This window comes from Drosophila arizonae, chromosome 5 (genome assembly GCF_054131065.1).
Source record: "Drosophila arizonae isolate 15081-1271.41 chromosome 5, UAZ_ARI_1.0, whole genome shotgun sequence".
In the NCBI taxonomy this organism is placed as follows: Eukaryota; Metazoa; Arthropoda; class Insecta; order Diptera; family Drosophilidae; genus Drosophila; species Drosophila arizonae.
Genome location: NC_142925.1, coordinates 2,934,147 through 2,961,878, shown reverse-complemented (window position 1 = coordinate 2,961,878; position 27,732 = coordinate 2,934,147). Strand labels below are relative to the sequence as shown.

At 37.0% G+C, this 27,732-nt stretch overlaps 1 protein-coding gene across 1 annotated transcript in view; it reads right to left on the bottom strand.

Annotated features, from left to right (window-relative positions):
• Positions 1-1,380: 1,380 nt before the first annotated feature.
• Positions 1,381-27,732, bottom strand: part of Gp210 (nucleoporin 210) — a 29,999-nt gene continuing 3,647 nt past the window's right edge. Inside the window, exons 5-19 of the mRNA XM_018010651.2 lie at positions 27,356-27,673; positions 26,568-26,699; positions 26,266-26,465; positions 25,886-26,149; positions 24,544-24,669; positions 24,112-24,217; positions 18,057-18,178; positions 17,882-17,980; positions 17,577-17,810; positions 17,324-17,470; positions 9,852-10,004; positions 5,938-6,070; positions 3,729-3,779; positions 1,580-1,657; positions 1,381-1,514 (exon numbers count right to left, since the gene is read on the bottom strand). Coding sequence (XP_017866140.1) covers positions 1,408-1,514; positions 1,580-1,657; positions 3,729-3,779; positions 5,938-6,070; positions 9,852-10,004; positions 17,324-17,470; positions 17,577-17,810; positions 17,882-17,980; positions 18,057-18,178; positions 24,112-24,217; positions 24,544-24,669; positions 25,886-26,149; positions 26,266-26,465; positions 26,568-26,699; positions 27,356-27,673 — 2,270 coding nt within the window. The 3' untranslated portion in view covers positions 1,381-1,407. The remainder of the gene's footprint in view (positions 1,515-1,579; positions 1,658-3,728; positions 3,780-5,937; positions 6,071-9,851; positions 10,005-17,323; positions 17,471-17,576; positions 17,811-17,881; positions 17,981-18,056; positions 18,179-24,111; positions 24,218-24,543; positions 24,670-25,885; positions 26,150-26,265; positions 26,466-26,567; positions 26,700-27,355; positions 27,674-27,732) is intronic.

The following is a 27,732-nucleotide window of genomic DNA, read 5'->3' as shown; positions in this document are numbered from 1 at the left end:
AAAAATCGTAGCATACATTTCAGCTGCAGCTTCAGCTTCAGCTCAGCTCAGCTCAGCCCTAAAAAGCGCTTAAAACAGAGCACTCGACTCGACTACTTCAGCTAGCACTTAACACTTTGCCAGCGCGCACACATACAGACACCGACTCACACACACACACACAGTTATAGCTACAGCAAAAGAGAATCAGCTAAAGTAATTGAAGTGGCTTTGCACGTGCGCTGAGGAGTTCAGCTCAAGCGGAATCCATCGTGGACACAGAAAACTTGACAGCAAAAATTATCTGTGGGGGGTTGGCAGGCGGCTAAGGGTGTTAGCAGTTAGCGATGAGCGCGTGACACGAATAACAGGACGACAAACATCAATTTAAACACCAAATGCTAAAGAGTTGCCTTGAAGCAGTTATCAAATCTCTGAGCAGCTAGAGATGTGCGCGTGACACGAATTGCAGCAACGGTATGAACATCAATTTAAAGAGACACGAACTGTGGCAGCGATTCAAGTGTTTTCATATTTCAGTTTATCCTTTCTATTAAATAGGCAATTGGGATCTAAGCCAGCTAGAGATGTGTACGTGACACGAATTCGGAAGCAATGCAGCCGAAAATGAATAATAGGAAACAGCAGGTAAAATAAGCATTAAATACGTATTCAAAATATTGTAGAAATCCCAGCAGTTAGTGCTGCGAGCGTGACACGAATAAGACACGAAATTAATTTACTTACTACAGGTTACATTTCTCTAATTGCATATTTTTGTTGTTAGTTCAGTTTAATAATAAATACCTACAACAACAAAAGCACATTTATTCCATACTTTTTAATATTTATTCAAATTTTTTCCACCTATTAACCTAACATTAAAAATCTATTAAAGTTATACGTTTTTGATACACCCTAGTACTTTACACTTAAAGACAATTTTACTTTTATTGAAATGCTAATTAGCAAAGTTATTTAACTATTACTTAAATATTTAACATGAGGTTTAATAAATAATTTATTGAACTATATTAATATATTAAACTTAGTCGCTTTTAAATCACTAATAATAGGATACAAATATTTAGATCTACGACTTTTCTTACTTTTATTTCTTCATTATTATTATCATTATTTACATTTCGATTTTACACACGAAAAGAAAAAAAGTTAAATCAAGTAAATTTATTAAATTAATTGGTTGAAAATGTGTTTTTATAAGAAATCAAAAGTAAAATATTAAAGAAATATTACTGTAAATTTTAACATAAATTAAGTCCAGAAATTTTAGTTATAGTAATCAAACTAGGGTATCAAAACTCTCAACTTTGCAAAACACATAAATTAGATATTTAACCTGAGTTGCTCTTTATTTAAACTAAGTAGTTGGATTTTCTCTTTTTAGTCATTTCTGCAGTCTAGAAACTAATGATAACGACGTAAACCATCTCCACGATTTGGTGTATTCAACTGGGGAACCCCATAGATAAAGGACTCCTCCCTAGAGGGCGGACGCTGTGAATATGTACGTTCTGCAAAAATAAGTGCAAAATGAATTAGCGAAGTCAAATACGACAGACGTGGAGCAGAGACTAACCATCAAATGAAGAATTCCGTGGTGAGCCGCGGCTTGAGAAGCTAAGCGAATCCAAATTATCCTTTGACTTCTGGAAAACTGTGAGAAGAATGTGAAAAGTGGAATAATTAATCAGAAGGCGAAATGAAGTAGGTATGAAAGACATAGAAGATAGCAAATATGTGCAATAAGAGGTCAAGGGACTATAATATAGAATATATTGAAAATAATATAGAAATGAATGAAATGGTGAGAGATCTAGCAGAATAGAAAATCTAATGAGATGAAGAATATAGAAAATAGATAACTATGAAATAAGAAAGGATGGAAGATTTAACATAGAGCTATATTTTCGGAATACCAACTAGAAGTTAAGCAAAGAGGATATTTAGAAATAATATATACAAAATAGAAGCTTCAACCTTTTATATAACATAATATAGTAAGCAATTCATTTAGCATGATAGCTATTTAATATAACTTAAATTTTCTGTACTATATTTTTACTAAAGTCCGAAATGGCCCGCTTTAAACACTTGCAAGACTTTGTTGTCGGTAATTAGTAAAGCGTTCCTTGGGCATGAAAAATGAGCGTGAAGGCCAACAAAAAGCAGGCAGCGTTTTTGGCAACACAAAACACACACACAACAAATAATTTAGCTATTAAAATTAGTGTAAAAATTACGTGCGGATGGCCGCGAAAGAAACGTGCAAATAAAGCAGAAGAGGGAGAGAGAGAGAGAAAGGGAGAGACAGAGGCGTAAAGGGAACTGTGTGTGCTGGACGTTGGGCAACTTGCTGAGCTCGCCAAGTGCTCATTAGAGGCAGGAGGCGTGCCCAGGGACAGGACAGGGTGTGCGCCACAAATCTTAAGTAATTAGACTAATTTTGTAATTAAGGTAATTTGAGTGCTGCCAAGTTGTGGCCCAATGCTGATAAAATGCTAAAGAACCGCAACGCGCTTATCACACTACATAAACAACAAATGCTTTAAAAGTCAAAAACGTAATAAAATTTACAGATTTCCTACAGCCAGCACTTAAACTACCTGTTAAAATTCATTTATTAGGGTCAAAATTTTGTAATTCACTTTGTAAAATGAATGTAAAAATTTGATAATGAAAATATTTCAACTAGTTGTTAAAGGTAATACTAGGTAGAAGGGCAAAACGTGAGTATAGAAGTATATACATGAGTATATATAAAGCGCAAGCAAATGTTAAAGTGCATGTTAAAAGCTAGACGATCTGCTGACAGATCTGAGAGTTCGTGTTAAATTCCATGCTAAAGTTAATCATTTAATTAAGGGCAGCTCTGAATGAATCTTAAAGCAAAACTAAGCCTTAAATCTAAATGGAATATTTACAGCCAGGTGGAAAATCGAAAACTACATGTTAAACTACATGTTAGACACAACAATTTGATTTATAGCAGTTGCCAATACGTTTTATGGCAATCGATGACACCTTAAAGTCAGACTTGTGCCATATTGGCCGGATTGTGATTGTGATTGCATTTGAAAGCCAATTGATTTGCAAACGCATGCAGGCTGTAATTTATGCCAGCCAATAGGCTTGATTAGTATGCTGGCTTTCACTGGAAACGGGGTCAAACGGTAGACTTCTAGTTCAGAGCAGTCGAGTATCGAGTATCGATAGCGAACGCCAAGTATTTATAGCCACACACTCTCTCAAGTGAATACAATTTGCAATCACATCACGCCCAACCGAACCCAGCAGCAGCAGCAGCAAAAAACTAAAGCCGATAGACGGCCAGAGAGAAAGATGAAAGAAAAAAAATGAAAATAACTTAGAAATGAAAGCAGAAAAAGCAAATGGAAGCAAAAAAAAAAAAAAACAGCCAGCTGAAAAATCAAAGTTTAAGTCATAAATAAGAAATTTTTGTATGTGGCTCTGCTGCAGCGAAAACTGATGATGATGATGATAGCGGAGAGAAGACTGCGGCCTGTTATCGCTACCCACAAAAAGTTTTTGGTATTCATGCACGAAATGACTAAAAACTTAAAACTAATAGAGAGAAGTGTAGCAAAAGTTGGGCCACTGCCTTAGGGGCAGATGCTGATGCTGCTACTGCTGCTGCTGCTACTGCTGCTGCTGCTGCCTCTACGGCTGCTGCTGATGCTGCACTCAAAATTATTAATTAAACTTACCCTCGGAGTTGACTTGCGTGACGCCCTGCGTCTGGAAGAACGATATGTATACTGCAAAGATAAAGAGCACAGCGAAAAGGATACTTAGAAATAAAAACTAAAACAACTAAGATTGAACTAATCGAACTGGGCCGACTAGGTGATGCTCTATAAGGAGCGTAGATATCCCGTTAAAGTTAGAGATTATGATTATCCTAATTTAAGCACTACCTTTAGATTAGTATGTCAAGCAATCTAGAGTATCTAAGTAGGAAATACCCTAAATAAATTCCTGTTACGCGAATCAGTTTTCTAGAGAGTGCCCGAATAGAAAATACCCAACAATCTGTTCTTTCAATTATTTTTGGATTTTTGTAAACAGATATTGACTCAGTAAATTGATAATACTGATAACAAACCCATATCAATTGTTATCGATTGATATGGGCTCGATAGAGTTATCGAAAATTAAGACTTTTCTATGCAACGCATAACACTCTTTTCTAACCAACCTATATCCATAAATATTCTAGCTTTTTACAGGAGAATTACAAGAATCGAAAATAACAATTTCATGATTATCGATAACTGCAATACCTGCTGAATTATAGTTAGGAAAATTGAAGCACAGTTTTGTGAAAGTGATTCAGGCAGATTTCAAGAATAACTATAACAAACGGACAGCTACAACTGTTGTCTGTTACAAACATGTTTACAAAAGCAATATACCCTAATTCTAATTTTTCAATGAGTTTAGGGTACTACAAAAAAATATGCTGCCGGCAATAAATATATGTATTATAGTGCATATATATACACACATATATATAGAAAATAGCTACATATATGTAGCTTGCAATTAATCAAGTTGCAAGTGGCTGTTGTTGATACTTTCTTTTCCTTTTGTTGTTTCGTGTGTCTACGCAGGGTGTCTGGCAGGCGGGGAGGGCGGAGGCAGGAGCAGAAGGAGAGTAGGAAAAGTTGCTGGTTATCAGCTTTGCGGTTGGCAAGCGAACAAGGTAAACCCTGGTTAAGTTTTGTTAGCCACAGTTACCTTTGCTTCACTTTTGTTTCCCTTTCTATGCGCGCTCTCTCTCTCTCTCTCCCTCACTCCCTAACTCCCCTCTGCCACATTTTGGCTCCTTTTTTATTGGGTGTAAAGTGTTTTCGTTGCGATAACACCCGAGCGTCCGTACGTCCGTACTGTCCGTCTGTAGCCGAATAGACAACATTGAAAAATGGCAAACACGGCGACTTCCAAGGCCTGCCCCCTCCCCCCACCACCTTCGAAAAACCAAAACTTTTGCGGACAGAACTTGGCCACGCCCTCGCCACCGCCCACGCACAGCTGGAGTTCATTCGGTCTGCACAGCTGCGTGTAAAAATGCAAGCAAAAATGGCAAAGTTTAACGAAGCGTTGTCCCAAAACGCAGCTCCCATGAAGCGTCACTAAAAAGGACTGCGTCAAAGGATAGCGCCGCCAAGGCTGGCCTGGACTTAAGCTGCGTGCTGCAGGTAGAGCAAGTGGCAACAACAACACCAATAGCAACTACAAGTAGTAATAATGTTGACACTGTGTGCATTCCCAACTGCTCAATGCTCGCTCAGAGGCCATCTGACTTTTATGTCATTTATAGATCTATTTCTGGATTAGGTCAACTGTGTGCCAAGAGCAAAAACTTGTTGAGTCTAGCTCTGAAAGTGCACAGGATATCTATATAAGGCGCCCTCTAGCGGCAGAATCTACAATTTTTTAACAGAGCTACAACAATCTATGCTAAGCATTTAAAACTCACATACAATATGAACATTCTTATTATAATACATAAATCCCTCTCCTCTTATATGTAGATAATCTTCCCCCAGCTGCATGTAGGTCATCATAAGTAGAAATGTTTTCTCTCCAGCTTCAATCGCCTACAAACACATACACGAAACCAATATACTCTCTTTCTACCACCTGAGCGAGTATCTCTCAAAAAAAGGGAAGCCAGGTACGCAGCGCGCTGTTCAGCTTGATTAAAGATTCATGGAATTTGCGATTAACGGCAAACAACGACACCCAGAGCCGAGTCTTGGGTCAGCTTCCCAGCAGCTCTTATGATTTATGAGCCTTTGGCCCGAGCCTTCACTCTCTTAGCTCAGCTTGCATGATTTATGCAACAATTGAATATATTAATATATGAATTTACTTAGGCGTAGATACGGCTATTGGGCATATGGTACTTACTCCAGATCGATATGATGACTATGGCGCTTGTTGTAATAATGAAGCCCAGATTCTGGATAAGATGCTGAATCAGTGGGCCGCCGAGACGTCCATCGCACTTCTGGCCGACGCTGGTGTCGCCCACAATGGGCACCTGCAATGACAGTAAGCAAACATAAGGGTTAAAGCAATGCAGAAGGAGAAAGAATAGCTAGAATAGAAAAAAAACGGAATAAAAACTTTTGCTGAAGCAAATGGGATTTGCAACTTTTTAGTTTGTTTGAAGTCCTTGTGGACGCACGCACACAAAATTTATAAATAAAATGTGCAGAGACAGCGAGAGCGAGAGCGAGAGAGAGAGAGACAGATAGAGAGAATTAGTGACCAAACTGAAAGCCACATAAAAAGGGAAATAAAATACCATAAAGAAAACGCATTGAAATCAATTATAAGCAATTGTAACAACTTTTTGCCAGCTGAACAACTGCAACAGTTGCAACCGCAAACTGCAACAGCAACTGCAACTGCATTTGCCACTGCTGCAACTGGGCTTTCAATTGACATTCATGGAATGCACTTATCATTCGCAATGCATTTCCTATATGTAGCAAGTTAAGCCCTTGGGACCAGGCACAATTTCAGAATAAATAACCAACATGATAAAAACAACAAAAAGTGGACATTCGACTATCAAATAATTTAGCATTTAGTGCTGAAGGGCTTTCATTACCAGCTGACTGCTCAGCAGAAGTTGATCCCAAAGTATTTGATGTAAGCTGCATTCCCAACTGTAAATTGCAGCTGAGGATAGTTGTTAAGTTCAAAGAGAGTTGAGTTGGGACAGATGCCTCATACTTGCTACCAAAGGCAGACGGATAGAAATATAAATAATTGAGAAAATTGTGTCAAGTTTTATCTAAATTTGAAAAGATTTGCTTTATATGTAACTATATAAAATTAAATGTTACAAATTAAAGATCCATTGACAAAATACAATACTATTTTATATAATTATATTTTAAAATATTATATTAAAAAAAAAAAAAATTAAATATTAAAATTAATATAATAAATAAATAAAATAAAAAATAAATACAATTAAGAACAGATATAATTAAAAACAAAATAAAATAAAAACAATTTAAAAACAAATATAATGATAATAAAATAAATAAAAAAAAATAAATAAATATTTAATAAATAAATAAATATTGAAAAAATAAATAAATAAATAAATAAAATTTTAAAAAAGTATATTTAGTTTAAAAAATTATATATCAAAATTACAATAAAACGTAAATTAAATAGAATTATAAAGATGAAAATTGAAACCCTCAAAAACTGCTTTAAAATTAGTCGCGTTTGCTAACTTCGATAGAGTAAATTGGGTTGATAAATTAAGCCAAATGACAAATTACGATGGAAATTAATTGGGTTATTACTATTAAATAGACTCAATTCATTTATATTCTAGATCAAGAAATTCCTTTAAGGAAGACATTCCAAACTACTTAACCTTTATTAACTGTTCTCGAATTTATCCCAATTGAAAAATAGCTGGAATTAAGAGAACATTTCATAAGATTTGCGCAAATGCGTTGAGCGATTCAACGATTTAAGCGAAAAGTTGAATGCCGAAAACTGACCAGAGTGAGTCTCCTGATGGCGGCTTTACCGAGGGGGCTAATAAATGAGCGTGCAACGCTTGCGAGACGGCGAACAAGCGATCGACTTATGGTACTGAATTTATAGACATGATGTGTGTGCGTCCATTGGATGAACACATAACCACAGATGACACAGACACAATGGCCACAAGATGGGGTAGGCTGTGGATGGAGGCGATGGCGGGGATGGTTGGTATGCCGGAGCTGGGGGAATGGATAGTTGAGGCATACTTAACGACATTTTCCTTTGTTTATGTGCAGCTCTGTATGCGAGATAGCGTTTATAGATGAACCCATTGGGCAATGGGGAATAAATAGGGCTATCCCTCTCTTACAACACTCTCCCTCTCAATCTCACACTATGTGTGTGTGTGTGTGCGTGAAGCTCTGCCTACCCAGAAAATTTATGCAATTTGTGAAGGGTAACATGGACATGGAATGGAGCTGACTGAGCCGAGATATACGCCATTTCGCTGTTGACCATTCGCCCGGCTGTACATAAACGAAACTTATTTATGCAATTCCGGTTTATTTTTTGTTGTTGTTGTCTACTTGCTGGCCTTTTGGCTGCCTTAAATGCAACAGCAACAACAACAGCACGAACTACTGCTGCTGCTCCTGCTCCTGCTGTTGCTGCTGCTGCTACTACTCCTGCTATTGGCCACAACATTTGGCCACGTGCACAGGAAGTTCAATTGCTGTGTGCGGAGAGGCGCCACAGGAAATGGTGGAAAAAACTTTAGCAACAAATTGATACGCGCACCACCTCCACGGTTTGGAAGGCGCCACCTAGTCGTAGTTTTTCGGGGCATTTGCTATCAGTCTGTTTGCACTATCTAATGGCATCAGGTAACCAATGAAAAATGCCAATGGCAGCGTATTTACATTTGCGCTTACTGCTGCTGCTCCTGCCTGCTGCCTCCTGCTGCCTCCTGCCTCCTGCTGTCTCCTGCTGCAGCAAAAATAAACAAAATTTTGTGGCGAAATTGAAAACGTAGCGGAATATGTACACAAAATGTTGCATTTGAAATGTTTTTAGTGAAATATTACAAAATAACGTGACGCAACTGAATAACAACAATAAGCAAACGATGATGAAGGAGAGACCGAAACGTAAATACTCTACCAAGCATGCCGCTGAACAGTTATTTCGGGCAAAATTAATAAATGAATATAGTAGATATATATATACTATTTTTATTTCACATAATTTGCTCAATTATATAAAAAAAACATAGATATATTCGATTGATTCAAAGTACGTGAGAGAGAAGTAAAATACCCTGTGTAGGGTATACGAAAGAAAGCAAATCAATTTTCTAACACAAATTGAAGCGGAGTGTGGACTGCGTTTTATTTTCTATGGCATTTTGGCAGTATTTTGTCTGTGTGAAATGCGCTGTATGATATACCCTGTATATAAAGCTGGATTTATCACGCATCATTTATTGCATAGTCAAATCATGCCCTGTTTGATTTCCCCCATGTAGTATTGGTTGTCATGTGTATCCTCTATGACAACCCAGACATACCCAGAGTGATATACATAGTATGATATAACTTGTCATAGGATATTTGTAGCTTATGTTGTATATGGATAACCAGAATAATTTATATTTATATCATTATTTATATGTGGAAGATATGGGATAGACACATATGCTCCTAGGTGGTATACCCTATGGAGTATACCCTATGGAGTATACCCTATGTAGTCTACCTTAGGTAGTATACCCCATGTAGTATATGCTCTGTAGTATAATTTATATAGTATACCCATAGGCTGCACAGCAGAACTTCGTAGGGTTGGATATATGTATTTATCGATATACACAAACCTCAGTAGGTTATCGATAGATTTTTAAAATTTTGTTGCCTAGAATAAATAATATTAATATAACATTTCAACATTTAGGAAAGATTGATCCATACAGCCTGCCAAATAGATAGGCAAATAAATGACAAATTCAAGCAGTTCCTCTGCATTTTAAGGGATATCTATACATTGCAGTTCTCTACACACTAAAACGCTTCACATGTCCAATTATAACACACGAAATGTTTACAGGCCAAAAGAAAAAGGACTCCAGTCCAATTATTCGTTTGGGAGCACTCAAATTCAGGCAATAAATTAAATTCGAGTTCAAACTTCTTTTTTAACAATTTATCAACTTTTCAGCTAGTTGACTGTCAGTTTTCTCTTTCTTTTCTCTTTTCTCTTTTTTTTTTTTTTGTGAACTGGCAAACCTTTTGTAACAATAAACTTACCTCAACGCTCTGATTTGTTTCCGGCGAATGAATCAGCACATAGAAATGTTCATCGAGTGGAAAATCTTGAAAGAAACGCACACGATATTTGCTAATGCCATGCGCCTGCTCAATCAATTCGACGGTAAAGTATTTCGAGTCCGAGGGCTTGACCTGAAAAAGAAGGAGGAAGACGATTAAAAAAATACGAACAAATTTAATTAAATCTAGACAGTAAATCTTGTTTGTATATAAAGAAAACTAAAAACATAAATGATTTACGATATTTATTTGAACACAATTTAGAGAGAAGGAGAAAGTGTAAGAGTGAGAGAGGGATAGAGAAAGAGGCTCATTAGCAATAGAGCAACAACTGCTGTTCATAGCAAACAGTTAAAGGCAGTGGGTGAAGTGGGCGGGGCTGTACAAGCAAACGACAAACGACAAAGCAGCAAAACAGCAAAACGCCTGAGCAACATTTGCAATTTCCTCAAAAACACAAAACGAATGAAATTTTTGATTTTGAGCTGAGTGCGTGCGTATATATAAGTGTGTGTATATATGTATGTATGTGTGTGATATACTATGCAATACTATGTGTATATGCCTGAGTGTGTGACAATTTCTTCACGTGTTGCAAATTCATTTAATTAAAATGTATGTATAAACCAAATGCAATTTTGTGACAATAGCAGAGCAGAGTTTCCCACACTCACTCAGACTCACACACATACACACAAACACACAATTGCCAGCTGGCGTGTGTATTTTCAAGTGTTTGTCAAATATGTTGTTGATTCTCATGCCTGTTGTAGAACATTTTTAATTTGAAATTGCAATTTTCTCAAATTGTCACCTAAAACACTTTTATTCTTTTGCTGTTGATCAAATGCAACAAACTGCAGAGCTACAAGAATTTAGCATGCATATCTAGAGAGATAAAGAGAGAGAAGAGGATAGAGGGAGAAACAGAGGGAGTCTCAAATAATTTTGGCAACATAAGTGGCTAAGGGATTAGCTAGCTTTTTGCTTTAAATTTTCTTAAGTCTTATGGAGCAATTATCACTAAAAGGTGATATAGAGAAACTATTCTTTCAAGTAATATATAGTATAAAAGTTATAGTGCAGTTATAGTACAGTTATTTATGTGCTGGTTTATATTAAGTAGTCGAAACGCAGAAAGGAAAAGGACAACATTTTTGTTGGCAAATTCTTTAATTATATTTTTAGTTTTAAAAACAATTAAATATTTACTTAAATATGCTTATGAAAAAAATTAAATTGCTTATGCTAAAATCAAAATTGATGATTTGCTAAATATGAGACTTTTTAACTTAACAAATTTTGTTGCAACATTCGTTGAATGCTCTAAAATTCAATTGAAGTGAAATCATTTCATGGAATAATCAGAGTCTATAAAAAAATTGTTGTGCAAACTGAAAAGTTAAATTGCTATCAAATTAACGTTCAATGTAGGAAGTGAAACAGTTTTAACTTGGCAAAAAAAGTTAACGATTAAAGTTAACTTTCATTATCAACAAGTTTTTAACAAAGTCGGAAAAACTCACGGTTTTTTTTTTTGGGAAAATAAGCAGTGATATGAAAAATGCATTCATCAAGGAGATGGCTGTGTATCTGTATCTGTATCTGTATCTGTATCTGTATCTGTATCTGTATCTGTATATGTATCTGTATCTGTATCGGTATCTGTATCTGTATCAGTATCTGTATCTGTATCTGTATCTGGATCTGTGTATCTGTATCTGTGTATCTGTATCTGTGTAGCTGCATCTGTGTATCTGTATCTGTGTATCTGAATCTGTATCTGTATCTGTGTATCTGTATTTGTGTATCTGTATCTGTGTATCTGTATCTGTGTATCGGTATCTGTATCTGTATCGGTGTCTGTATCTGTGTATCTGTATCTGTGTATCTGTATCTGTATCTGTGAATCTGTATCTGTGTATCTGCATCTGTGTATCTGCATCTGTGTATCTGTATCTATATCTGCATCAGTGTATCTGTATATCTACATTTATATCTACCTCAATTTTTACATACAGTTGCGAAAAATAAAATAGCACCACTTGCAAACGCAAAGTTTAAGAAGTTCTCCTAGGTGCATTTATCAATGTATTGATCTAATTTTTTCTTGTATATAAGCAGAAAACAATTAATAATCGCAACAAGCAAGAATTATCCCAAAAATATTAATCGTTTTTATATAATTCAAAAAATTCTCAAAAAAGTCGTAAAAATGCCGAAAAAAATAATAGCACCACTAACCCTTTTCGAGTGAAAATCTATATTTTTCGCAGATTTGAATATCTTCAAAAGCACTAATTGATGAGATTTGTTGGTTATATATCTATTTTGATTAAAAAATTTTCAGAATTTGTGAAAATTTTCAAAAAAAATGGGTCGTGAAGAGCATTACACCACCGAACAACCCAATCTCATCAAAAAGTTGATTTCGGCTCAAAATTTTCACAGGAAAGTTGGTCATTTGATGGGTTGTTCAAATAAAATGATCCACAATGCATTATTCCATAAAAAAAATTAATGAAAAGCGCGGATTTCGTTGAGTTCTGACCCAAAATCATGTCACTCGTCTCATTTACGAGAGTAAAAGGATCCTTTTAAGCCGGCTACTCAACTGAAAAAGGACCTAAACATATCAGCAATGGACCAAACAGTACGGAAATATTTAAGACATCTCGATTTGAACACTTTCCGTTCAAGAAAAGTACCATATTTGAATATAAAACACATTTCCAAACGGATGCCGTTTGCAAGGGAAACACAAAAATTGGTCTACGCAGGAATGGAGAAACATACTTTTGAATAATGAAAGTAAGATGCTAATTTTTAGTGGAAAAGGATCGCGGTCCTACGTGAGACATCCACAGAACTTAGAATTCGGTCCTAGATATACAAAAAAAAAACCCTTAAACATGGAGGATCAAGTGTATTAGTATGAGACTGATTTTTTGCAAACGGCATCCGTTTGGAAATGTGTTTTATATTCAAATATGGTACTTTTCTTGAACGGAAAGTGTTCAAATCGTGATGTCTTAAATATTTCCATACTGTTTGGTCCATTGCTGATATGTTTAGGTCCTTTTTCAGTTGAGTAGCCGGCTTAAAAGGATCCTTTTACTCTCGTAAATGAGACGAGTGACATGATTTTGGGTCAGAACTCAGCGCAATCTGCGCTTTTCATCAATTTTTTTTATGGAATAATGCATTGTGGATCATTTTATTTGAACAACCCATCAAATGACCAACTTTCCTGTGAAAATTTTGAGCCGAAATCAACTTTTTGATGAGATTGGGTTGTTCGGTGGTGTAATGCTCTTCACGACCCATTTTTTTTGAAAATTTTCACAAATTCTGAAAATTTTTTAATCAAAATAGATATATAACCAACAAATCTCATCAATTAGTGCTTTTGAAGATATTCAAATCTGCGAAAAATATAGATTTTCACTCGAAAAGGGTTAGTGGTGCTATTATTTTTTTCGGCATTTTTACGACTTTTTTGAGAATTTTTTGAATTATATAAAAACGATTAATATTTTTGGGATAATTCTTGCTTGTTGCGATTATTAATTGTTTTCTGCTTATATACAAGAAAAAATTAGATCAATACATTGATAAATGCACCTAGGAGAACTTCTTAAACTTTGCGTTTGCAAGTGGTGCTATTTTATTTTTCGCAGCTGTATATGTGCACATCTAGATCTACACTCTCTCTTCATCGAAAGCTTACTTAAACTGTAAGCATTGCAAATAAGTTGCATAAATAAATTGACTCAAAAGGGATCCAATTGACGCAATTTGCAAAATGTGTGAAGTCAACAACAACAAATTAATAATCATATAAGAAAACAATTTACGCAATCAAAAATGTGACAAGCTTCAGGAATAGACGACGAGAAGATACGCAGCAGGAAACTTGCAAAAAAATATATATGAAATGGAATAAATTGTAGAATTTTTAAGTGGTATATATCTAACTGGACATTTTCATTTTTTAACCCAAAAGTCGCCCATGTCCCATTTAACCATTGCAGAGTATTTTTATATTTGCAAAATTAATGCGTTTAAATGAAAAACAAAGTTATTATTGCAACGGATGCTGCACGGCGACCAACGGCTGACACATCCGTGAAAATACTTATGCGCCTACAAGAGTATATATACAAATGCATATATTTATATACATATACATGTGTATATGTATATACATATGTGCCAGTTATCAAATAGCTGATCGATAAGTGTGCTCGACTGGAACTTAGCCTGTAAGCCGTTTTTAAGCACAGTCGAGCATTCAATGAGCTTACAGCCCCAAGAGCTTATTTGCCAGTAAAGCCAGTAAAAGGAACTGAGCTGGCACGACTGAAAGATACTGCTCAAACTGACTGTAAACTGTCAAGCTGTCAGTTGGACTTGTAAGCGATTCGAGCTACAATAATTTGGGATAAGAGCTCTTAATCTATTGAAGATATACTGCTGTTAGATAGAAAAACTGCTCCTATTTCTCTCTGCTTAATAGCACTTTAAGATATCCGACTACATGGAATATAGCTTCTGTATGCATATATAACATTTATCAAACTAGAAGATTATTCGTTTGAGACTAAAAGCCACAACATTTCTTACTATCCAAACCTTATTTATAACGACAAGCTACCCCTTTGTCTACAATACATATTTAAAGGGTATTCCATGCAATGCATATATCAATAATAATATTAAAATGTAATAATAAATAGTTTTAAAAATATATTATATATAAATATCAACATTGTTAATAAACGGAAGTGCAAGCATATCAGCAGCAGCAGTTGCTGCTGCAGCAGGAGCAACAGCAGCAGGAGCAGGAGCACTTACTGCCTCAGCAACAACACTTCTTATTAGCCCATTGATAATGCATGAAGAATATTTAATAATTAATTGAAAATTATGCAGACCACTGCGCTTTTAAAAGGTCGCACATTGTAAATTGTATACAGATGTAAGCTATACGAGCATTAATATAATATATAGAGCGAGAGAGAGATAGAGAGAGTGTATTTATATTTGTCAGGATATCTGTGCTGTAATGTGAATTTTAATAAAAATTTGCCGAGTGCACTGGAATTGACAGCCGCATAATTTGGCTTCACATGCGACTATATATGTACATACATACGTACATTTTTTGTGGTCAGCAGCAACTTTAAATGATTAATTGTTGATAATCAACAGTATAAGAAATGAATGCTTTAATATGCATAAATAATGCACAACGACTTTAGTGAATATATCCAGTGAGTGGGAATGAGATACAAATCAACTGCAGACATGTGAAAGGCATTAAATAAATGTGCTTTGCAGTACTTTAATGGGAAGTTGTAATATTTCTGAATGTTGATAGATATAATACTAAAGTTTTGATATAGAAAATTTAACAATAAACAATAACGAAACGGCGATCATAAGCCCAAAGAAAGAATCGCGAATGACAAGCAAATATAAATCCCTCCTATGGGAAGCTCAAAAAGTATTCTTCTATAAGCCGTTACACACAAACCAATAAAACTATAATGTTCGGCGCTGTAGTAGTAATATAACGGGACTATTGTACAAGTATAACATTTAAGAGCTTGACTTGAGTCTGCTTATAATGTTGTAGCAGCAATAAAACAACAACAGCACTGAGAATGACAACAACAATAGCAATGACAATGACAATGGGCAGCTGTATCGCATGTCCACTTCACACACTCGACAGCTTGAAGTTCCATTGATGCGATTTGTGCGATGGGCACAAGTGCCGGCCCGTGCATGCGCAATTGAATTGAGCAATCGAGTGTTGCATGTCCTCTGCATGTCCTTTTTGCATGCCAGCGAGACAGTGGAGCAGCGCGGTGGAGCTGCGGTTAGTTAATGCAGTTGCAGCCAAGTTGGCCAAACTGGCGAATTTGCGGCTAATGCAAATTATGCAGCATATTTCAACTGAGCAGGGGGAGGGGGTAGGGGGGAGTGAATGGTGGTTGTCACTTAACCATAATTAGAGTGGCTCAAGATGTGGCCAATATTTCAGAGTGGCAAGCTGGCGAATAATAATGTGGCTCAAGCTAACCGGAAACGGAAGTCAAGCAAAATGCTGTCATTTTGCATTTTTTCAAATGACATCAGAGAAAAGAATACGAAGCAGAGGAGCAAAAAACGAAAGGAAGGGAGTAACAAGTCCTCAGGGTGGACATTGACATTGCAAGGCAGCTGCTGCTCGAGCACAAGAAGCCGCAACTACTTGCGACAACGGCAACATCAGCATTGGCAACAATAGTCTCGACCGACTAACTGCCAAGGACAGCCCATAAGAACTTTCAAATTCATGGAATACGCTCAGTCTCTCTCTATCTCGGTCTCCCAGTCTGTCTGGCTGGACGCACTCTCCACAGTTGTCGTACATAATATTGTACTTTAAGAGCTGCCCGCCAGTGGCTATGCCACGACTACCACGACGACCACTAGTGCCTCAAAACTGTAGCGTACATTGTAAAGCAATTTCCTGTATTTTATTACCACATAAAATGTGCGTCCTTCTGCTGGCGTTGCTGCTGCTGCTGCTGCTGCTGCTGCTCTCGAGCTTATGATTGTTTCTCAAGGCGAGCGTATAAATAGGTACAAAAGTGCAGCGAGCAATTTCTTCGACTTTAAGCAAACGGAAATCCTGGTCAGCATATGTAGCGTATAAGCACATATGTATCTATGTATCTATGTATATATGAATACTTAAACAGCGCAGCTGCAGCAACGCCGCCTCGCTGCACTTGTGTACAAGAATGCACATCTTCAAATGGAAATTAGCTGGCAACTGTCATTAAATACATGAATTCGCTTATCCAAGTGGGAATCGAGTGGAAATGCAACGAATTGTTGTCTTCAAGCGAAAAGAGACTTCCACTTGCACATGTGGAATATGAGTGAAAATGAAATTCGAAGATATTCAAGTCTAATGTCTAATGTTCTAATCAAGCTTCACTTTACGCATACGTGCCACGTCCTCGCAGCGATAGAATATATCATATAATACCACATTGTACCTGAACCAGAACTACATACTAGAGAGTATAGGAAAATTGTACATTTTACATATACACAGACATATAACTATATCAAATATATAGTACAGTAGCATGCCGATAATCCGAAATGGCTAGGGAATCTTTTTTTATTATTATTATTATTATTTACATAGAAATGATCATATATTCAGATTATCCAGAATTATTGAGAACGAATTTCTGTCAAGGGGCTATAATTATTTTCGATTTATCGCGATTTTCGCTTTAGCGAGGTGCGAATTATCGAGACTCGACTGTACATACTTATTTAACCACTTCATATCACATACTGTCATTTACTGGATATATGTACCCACAGATCCCTCTTGAATTTGTCCATTTCTTAGTCACTCTGGCAGCAATTAAACTCACCTGCAGCTTTTGCAATGCCTTGTCCAGTCCCGTTATGTGCAGCTCCTGGGATTTCAAATCGTGCACCTGCAGCGATTCGAGCGACACTTTAATGCCCGGCACCATTTTCAGCGACATGGTACCCAAATTGCCATTTGGCATCGCAGCCTGCAATTAAACCCAAAAGCAAATATTTTAGCCAAATGGCATTCATTTGTTGTACAGAAGCACTCAGAGCCCGCTCGCTGGCTCGTTCGTTGGCTCGCCTACTTACCTCCAGCTCGAGCTGCACATTGTTTGACTTCAATGTGGAGAGCAGATCCGTAAAACTGGACTTTAGCACCAGCTTGCACGCATACTGGCTGCTGTGCACGTCGAATATGGCCTCGACATGATACAGCTTCAGCAGCTTTTGGCCGAGCTCATCCTTGGCCACCAGGCGACAGGTGAACGCCTCCACGGCAATTTTATGCAATTGATTTATGCACTTGGATATATTGTGGGCAATCTGCAATTATCGCAAGTACACAGAGTGTGAGAGGGGAAGTGAGCGGGGGCATTTCTATATCTATAACTAACCAGATTGCTGTACTTGTCCGTCTGAATGTGATTGCGCAGCACCAGCTGTGCCGTGTACTCTGACCCACTGAATATGTCAAACGATTTGGCAAACACAATCTGTAAATGTGAAGGGCAAATATTAAGAGGGCGTCACTCGACTCACATGACTGATGGAGATGGTGTTGGTACGTACCGTGTCCGCTTCGCGCAATTCCAGATCGTATTTGAGGTAGCCGCCGCGATGCGATTTATCGCCACACGTCACCACGACCTTCTCGCCCAGCTTCTGCTGCTGGCTCAGCACGCGTGCAATGCCTGTAAAGGTAAACCAACTTTCAGAACTGATCGGCGACTATTTAAATCAAAGAGTAATTATACAATCTAATTACAAAGTTTTCAAAAAGAACTTTCATCTTCAAGAGGGTTGCTCAATGTGTTTGACACAAGGTATTGGGAATAGGGTTTTAAATGTTTAAAATAAACAAATTAAATCAAGGCTACATCAGAAACACAAGTTTGGAAATAAAAATATGATCCAAGTATAGACAAACAAATTTTGGAATCTGAGAAAATATTTAATCTATAAGTATCCCGACAGTAAAATGAAATGAAAATGATATATTCTAACTAGAATGGAGTCAACTATTAAGCAATTGGTATAAGAAATCATTAGATATTTTATATATTATATACATATAAGAAATCATTACAAATTTTTATGCATTATCTACTTGCTTTTAGTAAACTTCTCATATAAATACGGATACCTAAGAACGTTCATATATGCTTAACCAATTTATAAATTTCCAGTTTATACACAATATAAATAGAAAGTTATTCAACAAAAACTGAAGAGTAAAGATTTTTAAAATTTCACAGCCAAACAGATTCTCATTTATATTTCAGCAACTTTTTCAAACAGCCCTCTCAGCTCCCAATGCAACGCAGTAAATTGTTGGCCTAAATTCATGAATATTGGTTTGAGAATTTCCATGAAATACTTGAAAGATGAACTACTTGACTCGACTCGACTCGACTGCCCCGCTCCAAATAACCCCTTGCCGCTCTCTCACCGCCCTTTGCCCTGGTCGGCCGACAAAAAATTGAACTACGCAAAGGCCTAAAATATGCAAGCAATGTCGTTGAGACTGTGCGCCGAAAAAGACGTAGCTGAACAGTTTGCCAAACAAACAACGATATTAATATTTGATGGCATTAAATATGCTTCAATGATTTCTTTCCACCTGTAAGCCCTCCTCGCTTGCCCGCCTGCCAGCCTTCACACACCCAGCGGGCGACGGCGTTTCAATGCAAATGGTGTGCCGCATTGAATAGTAAATAACAAAAGCTTAGCGAAGCAGAAAGACTGTGCAAATACTCTTGAAAGCGAAGAGCAGGAGGAGGAGGCGGTGAGGGTGGGGGCTGGCAGGAGTCGGAAATAGGAGTAGTCGTCACAGAAGTAGCTGTCGATGTCTTTATAATATGCTAAATGAGGCAGCTAAGACTACTTAGAGCTGAACAGGCAGCAATTCCAGAATGGAAAGGGTATATGCTCAGTCGGCTGCATTCTTTGAACTTGGCAAACATTTAACATAGTTTAATTAATTTGTGCGACAACAGAAATATGAGATGGCGCACGCCAAAGACCAGACGCTACAGTAAATACACAAAACACGACCGATAGACTGCATATGTATGTGTGAGGCTAGTTTCTCTTTGCCTTTTGTTTAAATTACAAAATATAGTTAAATTAATTTTAAAGCACTGCAGGCGACATCAGGCTAATTGTTTTGGGACGTTTTCCTTTTTTGCTCTACTGCCATGACACAGAACAGCTTTGATTTTCCACTTTTCCTTTTTGCACTCAGCAGCAACAGCAACAACTAAAACTAATCTACAGCTGTGAGGAATATTGGCTGTATAAATTGCTTGGGGATTTCCTTTCGGTCGTCACACAATGAACACAATGCCAATTGAAATATAAGTAATCAACTGGACTATAAACATATACACATATATACCATACATTTATGTGTATATGTTTGTCTATATCTTATATACAAAATCTGTCATATGCATTCATAAAGGGGTCAGCAATTTGTTTGGAATGAAATTCACAAGAAGAACAAAATCTTTAAATTATTTTCCCTTGTTGAGTTGTGCATAAATTTCCGCCTGAATAATTATTAATTAAAATTAAAGCAATGCAAAATTTTGTAATGCACAGAATTAATTATTATTTAGCATATACATTAAATTAAATGACAAATTTAAAAAATATATATATAAATATTTGTTTCATTTCGAAAATCTCAAGAAAATAATTGTATATCGATAACCTTCCCTATGAATCTTGACGAACAGACAAGCGATTTATATACCCTGGAATTTGTTTAAAAACAAGTGTATGTAAAGTATACAAGTATATAGAAAAACTTATGCAACTCATAAGTATTCAATTGGAATATACCCTGAAATGCCCTGGAATACAACTAAAATATACCCTGACATTAGGTTGCAGATAAGCGATAAGATGAAGAAAGCCTAGTGATATGATAGATCATATTAGCGAGATGACTTTAAAGTATTTTAGTGAAATATACCCTCTAATCGAAAGCAAGATAGGATCTGTTAACTAAGAAATTTATAAAATTTGTATTACTATTTTCAATGTATTTTATAAACTAATAATCTAATGCCCAATTGGGTATACTCAGACATTACAAAGCAAGTGACAAACGTATATTTCCTGTAATTACTATAAGAGCAAGCTAGCAATAGCACATGAACTGAAATAGAACTAAACCCAACAACTTAGGAATTCCCTACGCTCATATTAAGCTGGCTTCGATGCATCAAAATGTTTCATACACTAAGCCTAATAAACTAGTTTAAGTTGGCTGTATCTACTATCTATGCACAACTAGTAAATACCCCATACTATGAAGCAGGCATATGCGCCTGAAAATACCCTTTAATCTTAGCTGCACATATTTGGGCAGCTGTCTACATTCCACCAATTTGTAAAGCAAAACACTTGTATCCGTCAACACAATATACCCCACACAGCTTCTACAATTACAGGGTGCTCAAAAAGACACACTACTCTCGCAAATTAACACACATGAGAATGCAGTTCCCAAGCAACAGCCACATCAACTAACTACGTGTGTGCATGTAGCCTAACGAGTTTCAATTTTGAATAGGCCTTCTCCAAATTTGGCTGCCTTTCAAACAAAATATGTACGCTGGCTGTCAAGTTTCTCAGTTTTAGCTGGAAAATTGGAATTTCGAGGCAGAGTCGGAGGCACAAGGCATAGGCGAAATGCAAAAGCTTTGGCTCCGCAATTGCTCAGATGCTTACGCTTAGATTCCAAAAACATTGCAAGAAGCTTAAACGATACGAGCAACTACGTCTGCTTCCTTTCCACTGTCAATCTCTACTTTCCGAGAGTTGTGTTGTGCTCTTATCATAATATTTTCATTTCCCATCAACAGCAGCGATGTCAGCAGCATGGGTAGGCGGTATGGAGAGAGGCAGAGCTAGAGATAGACATACTTATTTGATACACACTTCAAGTTTGTGTTCGAGTTCTTGAACAGACAAGAGTTTGTGCCAAGTTTTCTACTCATTTTTGGTCTTATACATACGCATGCCATATTGATATTTGGCAAATACATAGATACTTTATCTTCATGCTCGACTGCAGCTAGAAGCTCGCAGTTAACAATAACAAACACGCACAGGCAGAAACATTCACACATCCACACACACGCACACACACACACAGACACACATACACAGGTTGCATAATCGCGATTGCTGTCCTGCCTTTATTTGCTTTATCCTTTTGCCAAAGCGACGACGCCTCGCGACGTGCAAAGTGTGAAAAATTGTTTTTCTCATATACAATTTTTCCCTTTATCCTTTTTTTTTTTTTTACTTTTTCCTTTTTTTTTTTTTTTTTTTTTTTTTTTGTAGATTGAGTTTTGCGAAAGGACAGCACTTTATGAATAATGTATTACGCTTAGCTGCGTTGTGTTGTGAATTACGTTAGAAGTTTACTTTAGCAATTGCTCAACTTTGAGCGCATGTTGCCTGTAACAGCATATAAACGATACTACTTATGACTATATCCAAAAACGGCAGGTGTAACTCAAATACCATGATTTTTCTATGATAAAAATGGATAGGCTGTTGTGAATTATTTCGTATGTCGAAATTTTAGGAATAAGGATTTATGTGTAGCTATCTGAAAAAGAAATCGCATGCTGTATATAGACAAAAGTAAGAATCCACAACATAAATTTGATTTACCTAACTCATATCGTTCATGAGTTGAATGCTATATACAATGGTATATATGGCAAATGCTAATGTACAATAATCTACTTTGTCAATACTAAACTATTCAATAGTTATACAAGAGTTTAAATCATATTTGGTGTCTCTAGCTCCTACAGTTCCTGAGTTCAGTGGGTTACTATATACAGCTATAAAAGATGATTGCAGTTAAATATGCCACGTTTAGTATCTGCAGATCTCATATATACACAGGTAAATAGGTCATATCATGAAATATAGGATATATGATAGCAAAGAATAATACATTAGCAGCTCACTCTTTATCTCCCTATATTCCCTAAACTACTACCTGTATAATACTTAAATCCCTAAATTCAATGTGTTATCTCATATGACAATGAGATATATCACCTATAATAACATCCATGACCTTATATACCAAATTTAATGTCTCTAACTCTTTTACTCTCCCATATATAACATAAATCATAGAAATATCTCAATTTTTACCTTCCCTGAAAATAGTTAACATCACTTTAAAGTTAATCCAACTTTGTGCGCAAGTTTAAAGGTTACTTACGCTCTGTACTCACTACAATAAATAAAACAATTTGAAATATGCTGGCCCCAGTGTTGAACTTAGTCGTTATTTACTGTATCTGTACGCCTGACAATGTTTGTTCAACACTTTACGCGCCACTCAAAGGCTCAAGGGACCAACACACACACACACACACACACACACACACACACACGTATACACCTGCACAATAACAATTGTAAATATTTTTGCTGCTGCTCTACGGGAAAAATAAAAAAATAGAAATAAAATGGAAAAACATGACGATAGAAAAAAAAAGGGAAACTGAAATTGCTGCACTTGGAAATGGCGTAATAGCATGGAAAATCTATTGAGCACTCACAGCGATATCGATAGGTAATTAATTCAGAAATTATAGCGTCCAAATAGTTGCAAACACTTTTGCTCTTGTTCTATGCTTTTCTCTCTGTGTTTACAGAGCAGCCAAAAAATAAGCCTAATTGGGTTATCAATAAATCGTACGTAAAATATAGGCCAATTTATGGGATTGCAACATCGACATACTGTTCGTGTGGTTGTCTTTCTGTATGTCTGTCTGTGTGAGTGGGTGGATGGGCGTTCGGTTGTATTGGTGCTGTTTCGGCACCATCATCAAACAATGCGTTCCGACTGCTGTTGAATTTGTAAAGCGAAATGCAACGCATAAATTAGCATCGAAATAAAATTGCCAAAAACTGTGAATTGTTTGTGTAGAGAATTAGCACCCAACTAAACAGGATTTGCAAATTATAATGCAAACAAATTAAAATAATCAATACGCTGATAAGCGAAGAAAGGCGGAATAAACAGGTGATGTTTTGGGGAGATTGAATGGGCACATTGTGTACTGAGTGAACTAATAACGTTAGATATGTATGTGCAATTAACTGTTATACTCTCATATACATATAACATTAGCTATGTATATATATACATCTTAAATACCATGTGAGGTAGAGTAGATCTAAATATATAAAGATTATGTTAACATATGCTGTTATACTGTTATATACATATAACTGTTATACTGTTATATGTATATAGTATCAGTATGATGCAATGTAGAGTAGATCTACAATTAAATCCATTATGTCAGCATAAACTGTTATACTGATATACACATATAACATCAGATATGTGTATATAGTTCTGTTCTGTAGTATATCTATATTTAAAAAGATTGCATTGATGTACATAAAAAGACTAATATTTATAATATTAAATTAAAATTAATTCAAAAATCCAAAACCCAATTCCAATTGCGATTACCTAAATTTTCTGCTATTTCATAGATAGTATACGGCGATTCCTACATATTTATTTGGCTTGATTGTACAACCTTGGTTGCACAAAACTACTCACCTGTGTTCTTGTTAATCGTCACCACCTGCTCATTGGAGCTGCTCCAAATCGATGACAATGTTAGCGGTGAATCGAAGCAAATGATGTCACCCACTGAGAAAATTGTCTGTTGGTCGTTTTTTGCCGCGGAGGAGGCGTGGTTGAATTTTATTTGAGTTTTTTCCCCCGCCATTTTCGTGGTGTTGACAGATTCCGTAAAAAATAGTGACGCAGTGTGTCAATTGTGAATAGTTATTTGATGGCCGCATGCGGAAAAAAGTTGAAAGAGAAATTGATTTATGAGCAAACGAGCGAGATCAAATCAAATGTTAAATTCACACCCTGTAAGAAGCTTACAGCATTACTTAACTAACTTTGCAGCAAGCTGACAGAGCTTTAAATTAAAAACTGGCGTGCATATAGACGTATACATATATATATGTATAGACTTACCCGGGTGGGGTATATAAGCTTCGACTCGGCCACAGACAGTTTAATGTAATCCTCAGCATGTTTAACTCCGGTTGAATCCTTTAAACTGATGGCAATCATGTTGCTTGTCTCGCGTTGCAAATTCAACTGTGGGTGAAATGCAAAAAAAAGGGAAATACATATAGTATGTATATATATATAGATAGCTGTACATATATACAGTTAGTCGAGTTTAATTGGGTTAGAGCTTTATCTCGGCCGCCCCCTTTTGGGCTGTGCATTTGGAATTTAATGCATGTTTTTCGTAGCCAGCTTCAAGAGTTTTGTGTTTGTGGTCGACGGTCAGTCGACAGCCCCAATTTTTAAGAGCCAAAGCTGCATGTGCGACAACGCATCGTTGCATTTTTATGTGGTGACATCAACGTGCCACAGTCCAGTAAAATAAAAGAAGTTAAATAAAAAGGCTTCACTGCCGAAGATCTAACGAATGTGCTATACTCTAGCTGACTTCAGGCAGGAGTCACACACAGCTATTCCTAACTGATTATTCCTCTTTATTTGGGGAAAATTTTGTCGTATCTGGATTTGAAGACGCGAAGCTTTCATTCAGAATTGATAGTTTCTATTTAATAGATAGTTTAGTCATAACTAAAAGCATCTAAGGTCTAAGCTACAATATTTTTCTACACTTCCATTCAAATACATAGGAAAGCAAGCAGGGCTGCTATATATTATAAAAATAAAATAAATATAAATATATATATTTATATATATACCAACTAGAACAATAACAAACAGCTATGGCAATTTTCATAACAATCTGCCAAGGCTAAGCTGAGTTCAGATCGTTGACTAAGATATTTTTACGACTTAGCTCCTCTGTTGACTTTTATGAGCAACGAAAAATGCCCGCTGCTAGAGTATAATAGAACGAAAATAGTGCTGGCCAAGCCAAGCGACGTGCCATGCGGCCGAACGCTGAGATTCTATTCCTTTCTTCTATTTTTTTTTTTTTTTTTTAAGTCATTTTTTCCCAGTTCTTTTTCTGCTGCAGGAGTGAGTGGAGCTCAGGTGGCAAGGCAGGTCTTTGGAAGTGCATTAAAATGCAGCGGTTTTGTTGTTAGCAGGCACACCAAAAAATGAAATTGAAATAACTTGCTAGCACAAAGTTTAAAGTTCACATTTACATATAGACGAGCCGGCAAAGTCGAAAAGTAGAAGTCGGCATAAATATGTACACATAAGACTGTCGACACTTGACTCTCGACACACGAATCCAGACTCTAGACTCCAGTCGCTCGCCTCTCGACTCTGGACAGTCGACTCTGAAGACGAGTGTCAAAGGAGTTGCTCTAGCACTTACCGCAATTGTCAGATTATTTCCAATCTGTGCATCGACCACATCCTTGGTGGCCAAATCGTAGCGTAGTCCATTCACATCCTCAATATTGTGGGAGAACTCGTTGCCGAGATTGTCGTGCAGCGAAACTTTAAACACGAAATTCATGCCGCGTGGTATTTTATGCTCCAGCTGCTTCAATTTAATGTCCGGCTGCAAAGTGACCAAAATGTATTGTACGTTCTTCACTTCAATGCCAATGGGCAGCGTCTGGTCGACAGTTTTGGCCTGACAAAAAAGAAAAGAAACAAGCAACCACAATATATAATATATATACTTATATATGTATCAAATCAAATGCAATTTCCAGTAGGTAAGCCGATTTAAGGCCCCAGCACACTCACAATTATCAGATCACGGCCGAGGGTATCCTTTGTGTGTACAACACCATCTGGCGTCACTGAAACGATGCCGCTACTTTGGCCATCCAACTTATAGACCGCATCATCCATATTACATTTCAACTGTAGCGTACTTCGTGGCGCCGCCAAAATCCAATCCATTGTTATGGGCTTTGGTGCGAGCAGCTCCAGTGTTTTGAAAACTGTGCAACGATAAAAATTTCAATTTGCGGTTCTCGCTCTCTCCCTCTCTCTCCTCGATACACAATTTCACTTGTGGTAAAAAAAATGAAGAAAATACTTACCAATTAGCTCCACACTGGACGCGGGCAGCTTCAATCCATCCGGCAGATGGACAGAGGCCGTGATGGTGACCTTGCCGGGATTGAGTGCGCGTATACGTACGGAAATTAAATCGGTGCTTTGGTACTCGATGCCTAAAAGAGCGAAAGATGAACAATTAGAGATTTTGTCGCAGTGAAGTCGTCTAAACATATATGCATATACAGTAGAATCCCGATAGTTCGAAATAACAAGGGGAGCAGTTCTTTTTATTTCGATTTACGCGGAAATTCGATAATAACCAGGATTATTGAGAACGAATTTCCTTCAAGGGAATAGAATTTTTTCGATTTATCGCGATTTTCGATTTAGCGGGGTACGAATTATCGAGACTCGACTGTATATAATTGATGTTATTGGGCTACATCTAATATAAATTAAGTTTTATAATAATTCGCCCTCAAACGCTTTTCCATATGTGAAAGTGGTTTTAATATATATATATATATGTATATACATAGTTATATTACTATATACCACTTCAACTTTTTGGGAGACTCTAAGAAATTAATTTCTCTAACAGTTAGAAATCTAAATGCTTCTAGCTTTTGCAGTCTACAGCTTTAGCTTGAAGCCTTGTAAGTTCCGTATCTGTTCCTGCACTGGAGCTCAACCATGCAAGCTCATCGTAGAACTGTTTGATCTGCGTGCACTTGGTGGGCATTGAGCTGAAATCTCTGCGCAACAACGCGGTATCTGTGCACGCTGACAATAAATAATATTCATAAATATATATACATAGTCAACTCACCCGCTGCCGTAAACACATTGAAGATCTCCACAACATCCGGCTGATTGACTGACCAGGTTATACGCATATTCTCCAGTGTGCCCAGCACCATGGGCGACAGATCTGGCTGGCCCCACAGCGTGGCAGGCATCACAGCTCCTGAGCGTATGCGCACAAGCGGCGTGCGCACCTGGACGGCAGTTAGAGCGACAACGCGCACGTCCACTGTATCCTCGGAGACAATCTCATCCTTGCCACTGATGGGGTTCTTCAGCAAACAGCGGCCAGTTATGCGCGTAACGCCCAATTTGTGGGCTGTAACTATGGCAGAGCTCATAGCTGTGCAGGCGGAAGAGTAATACAATTAATAGATCTATTTGTATAGCTACTAGAACCGC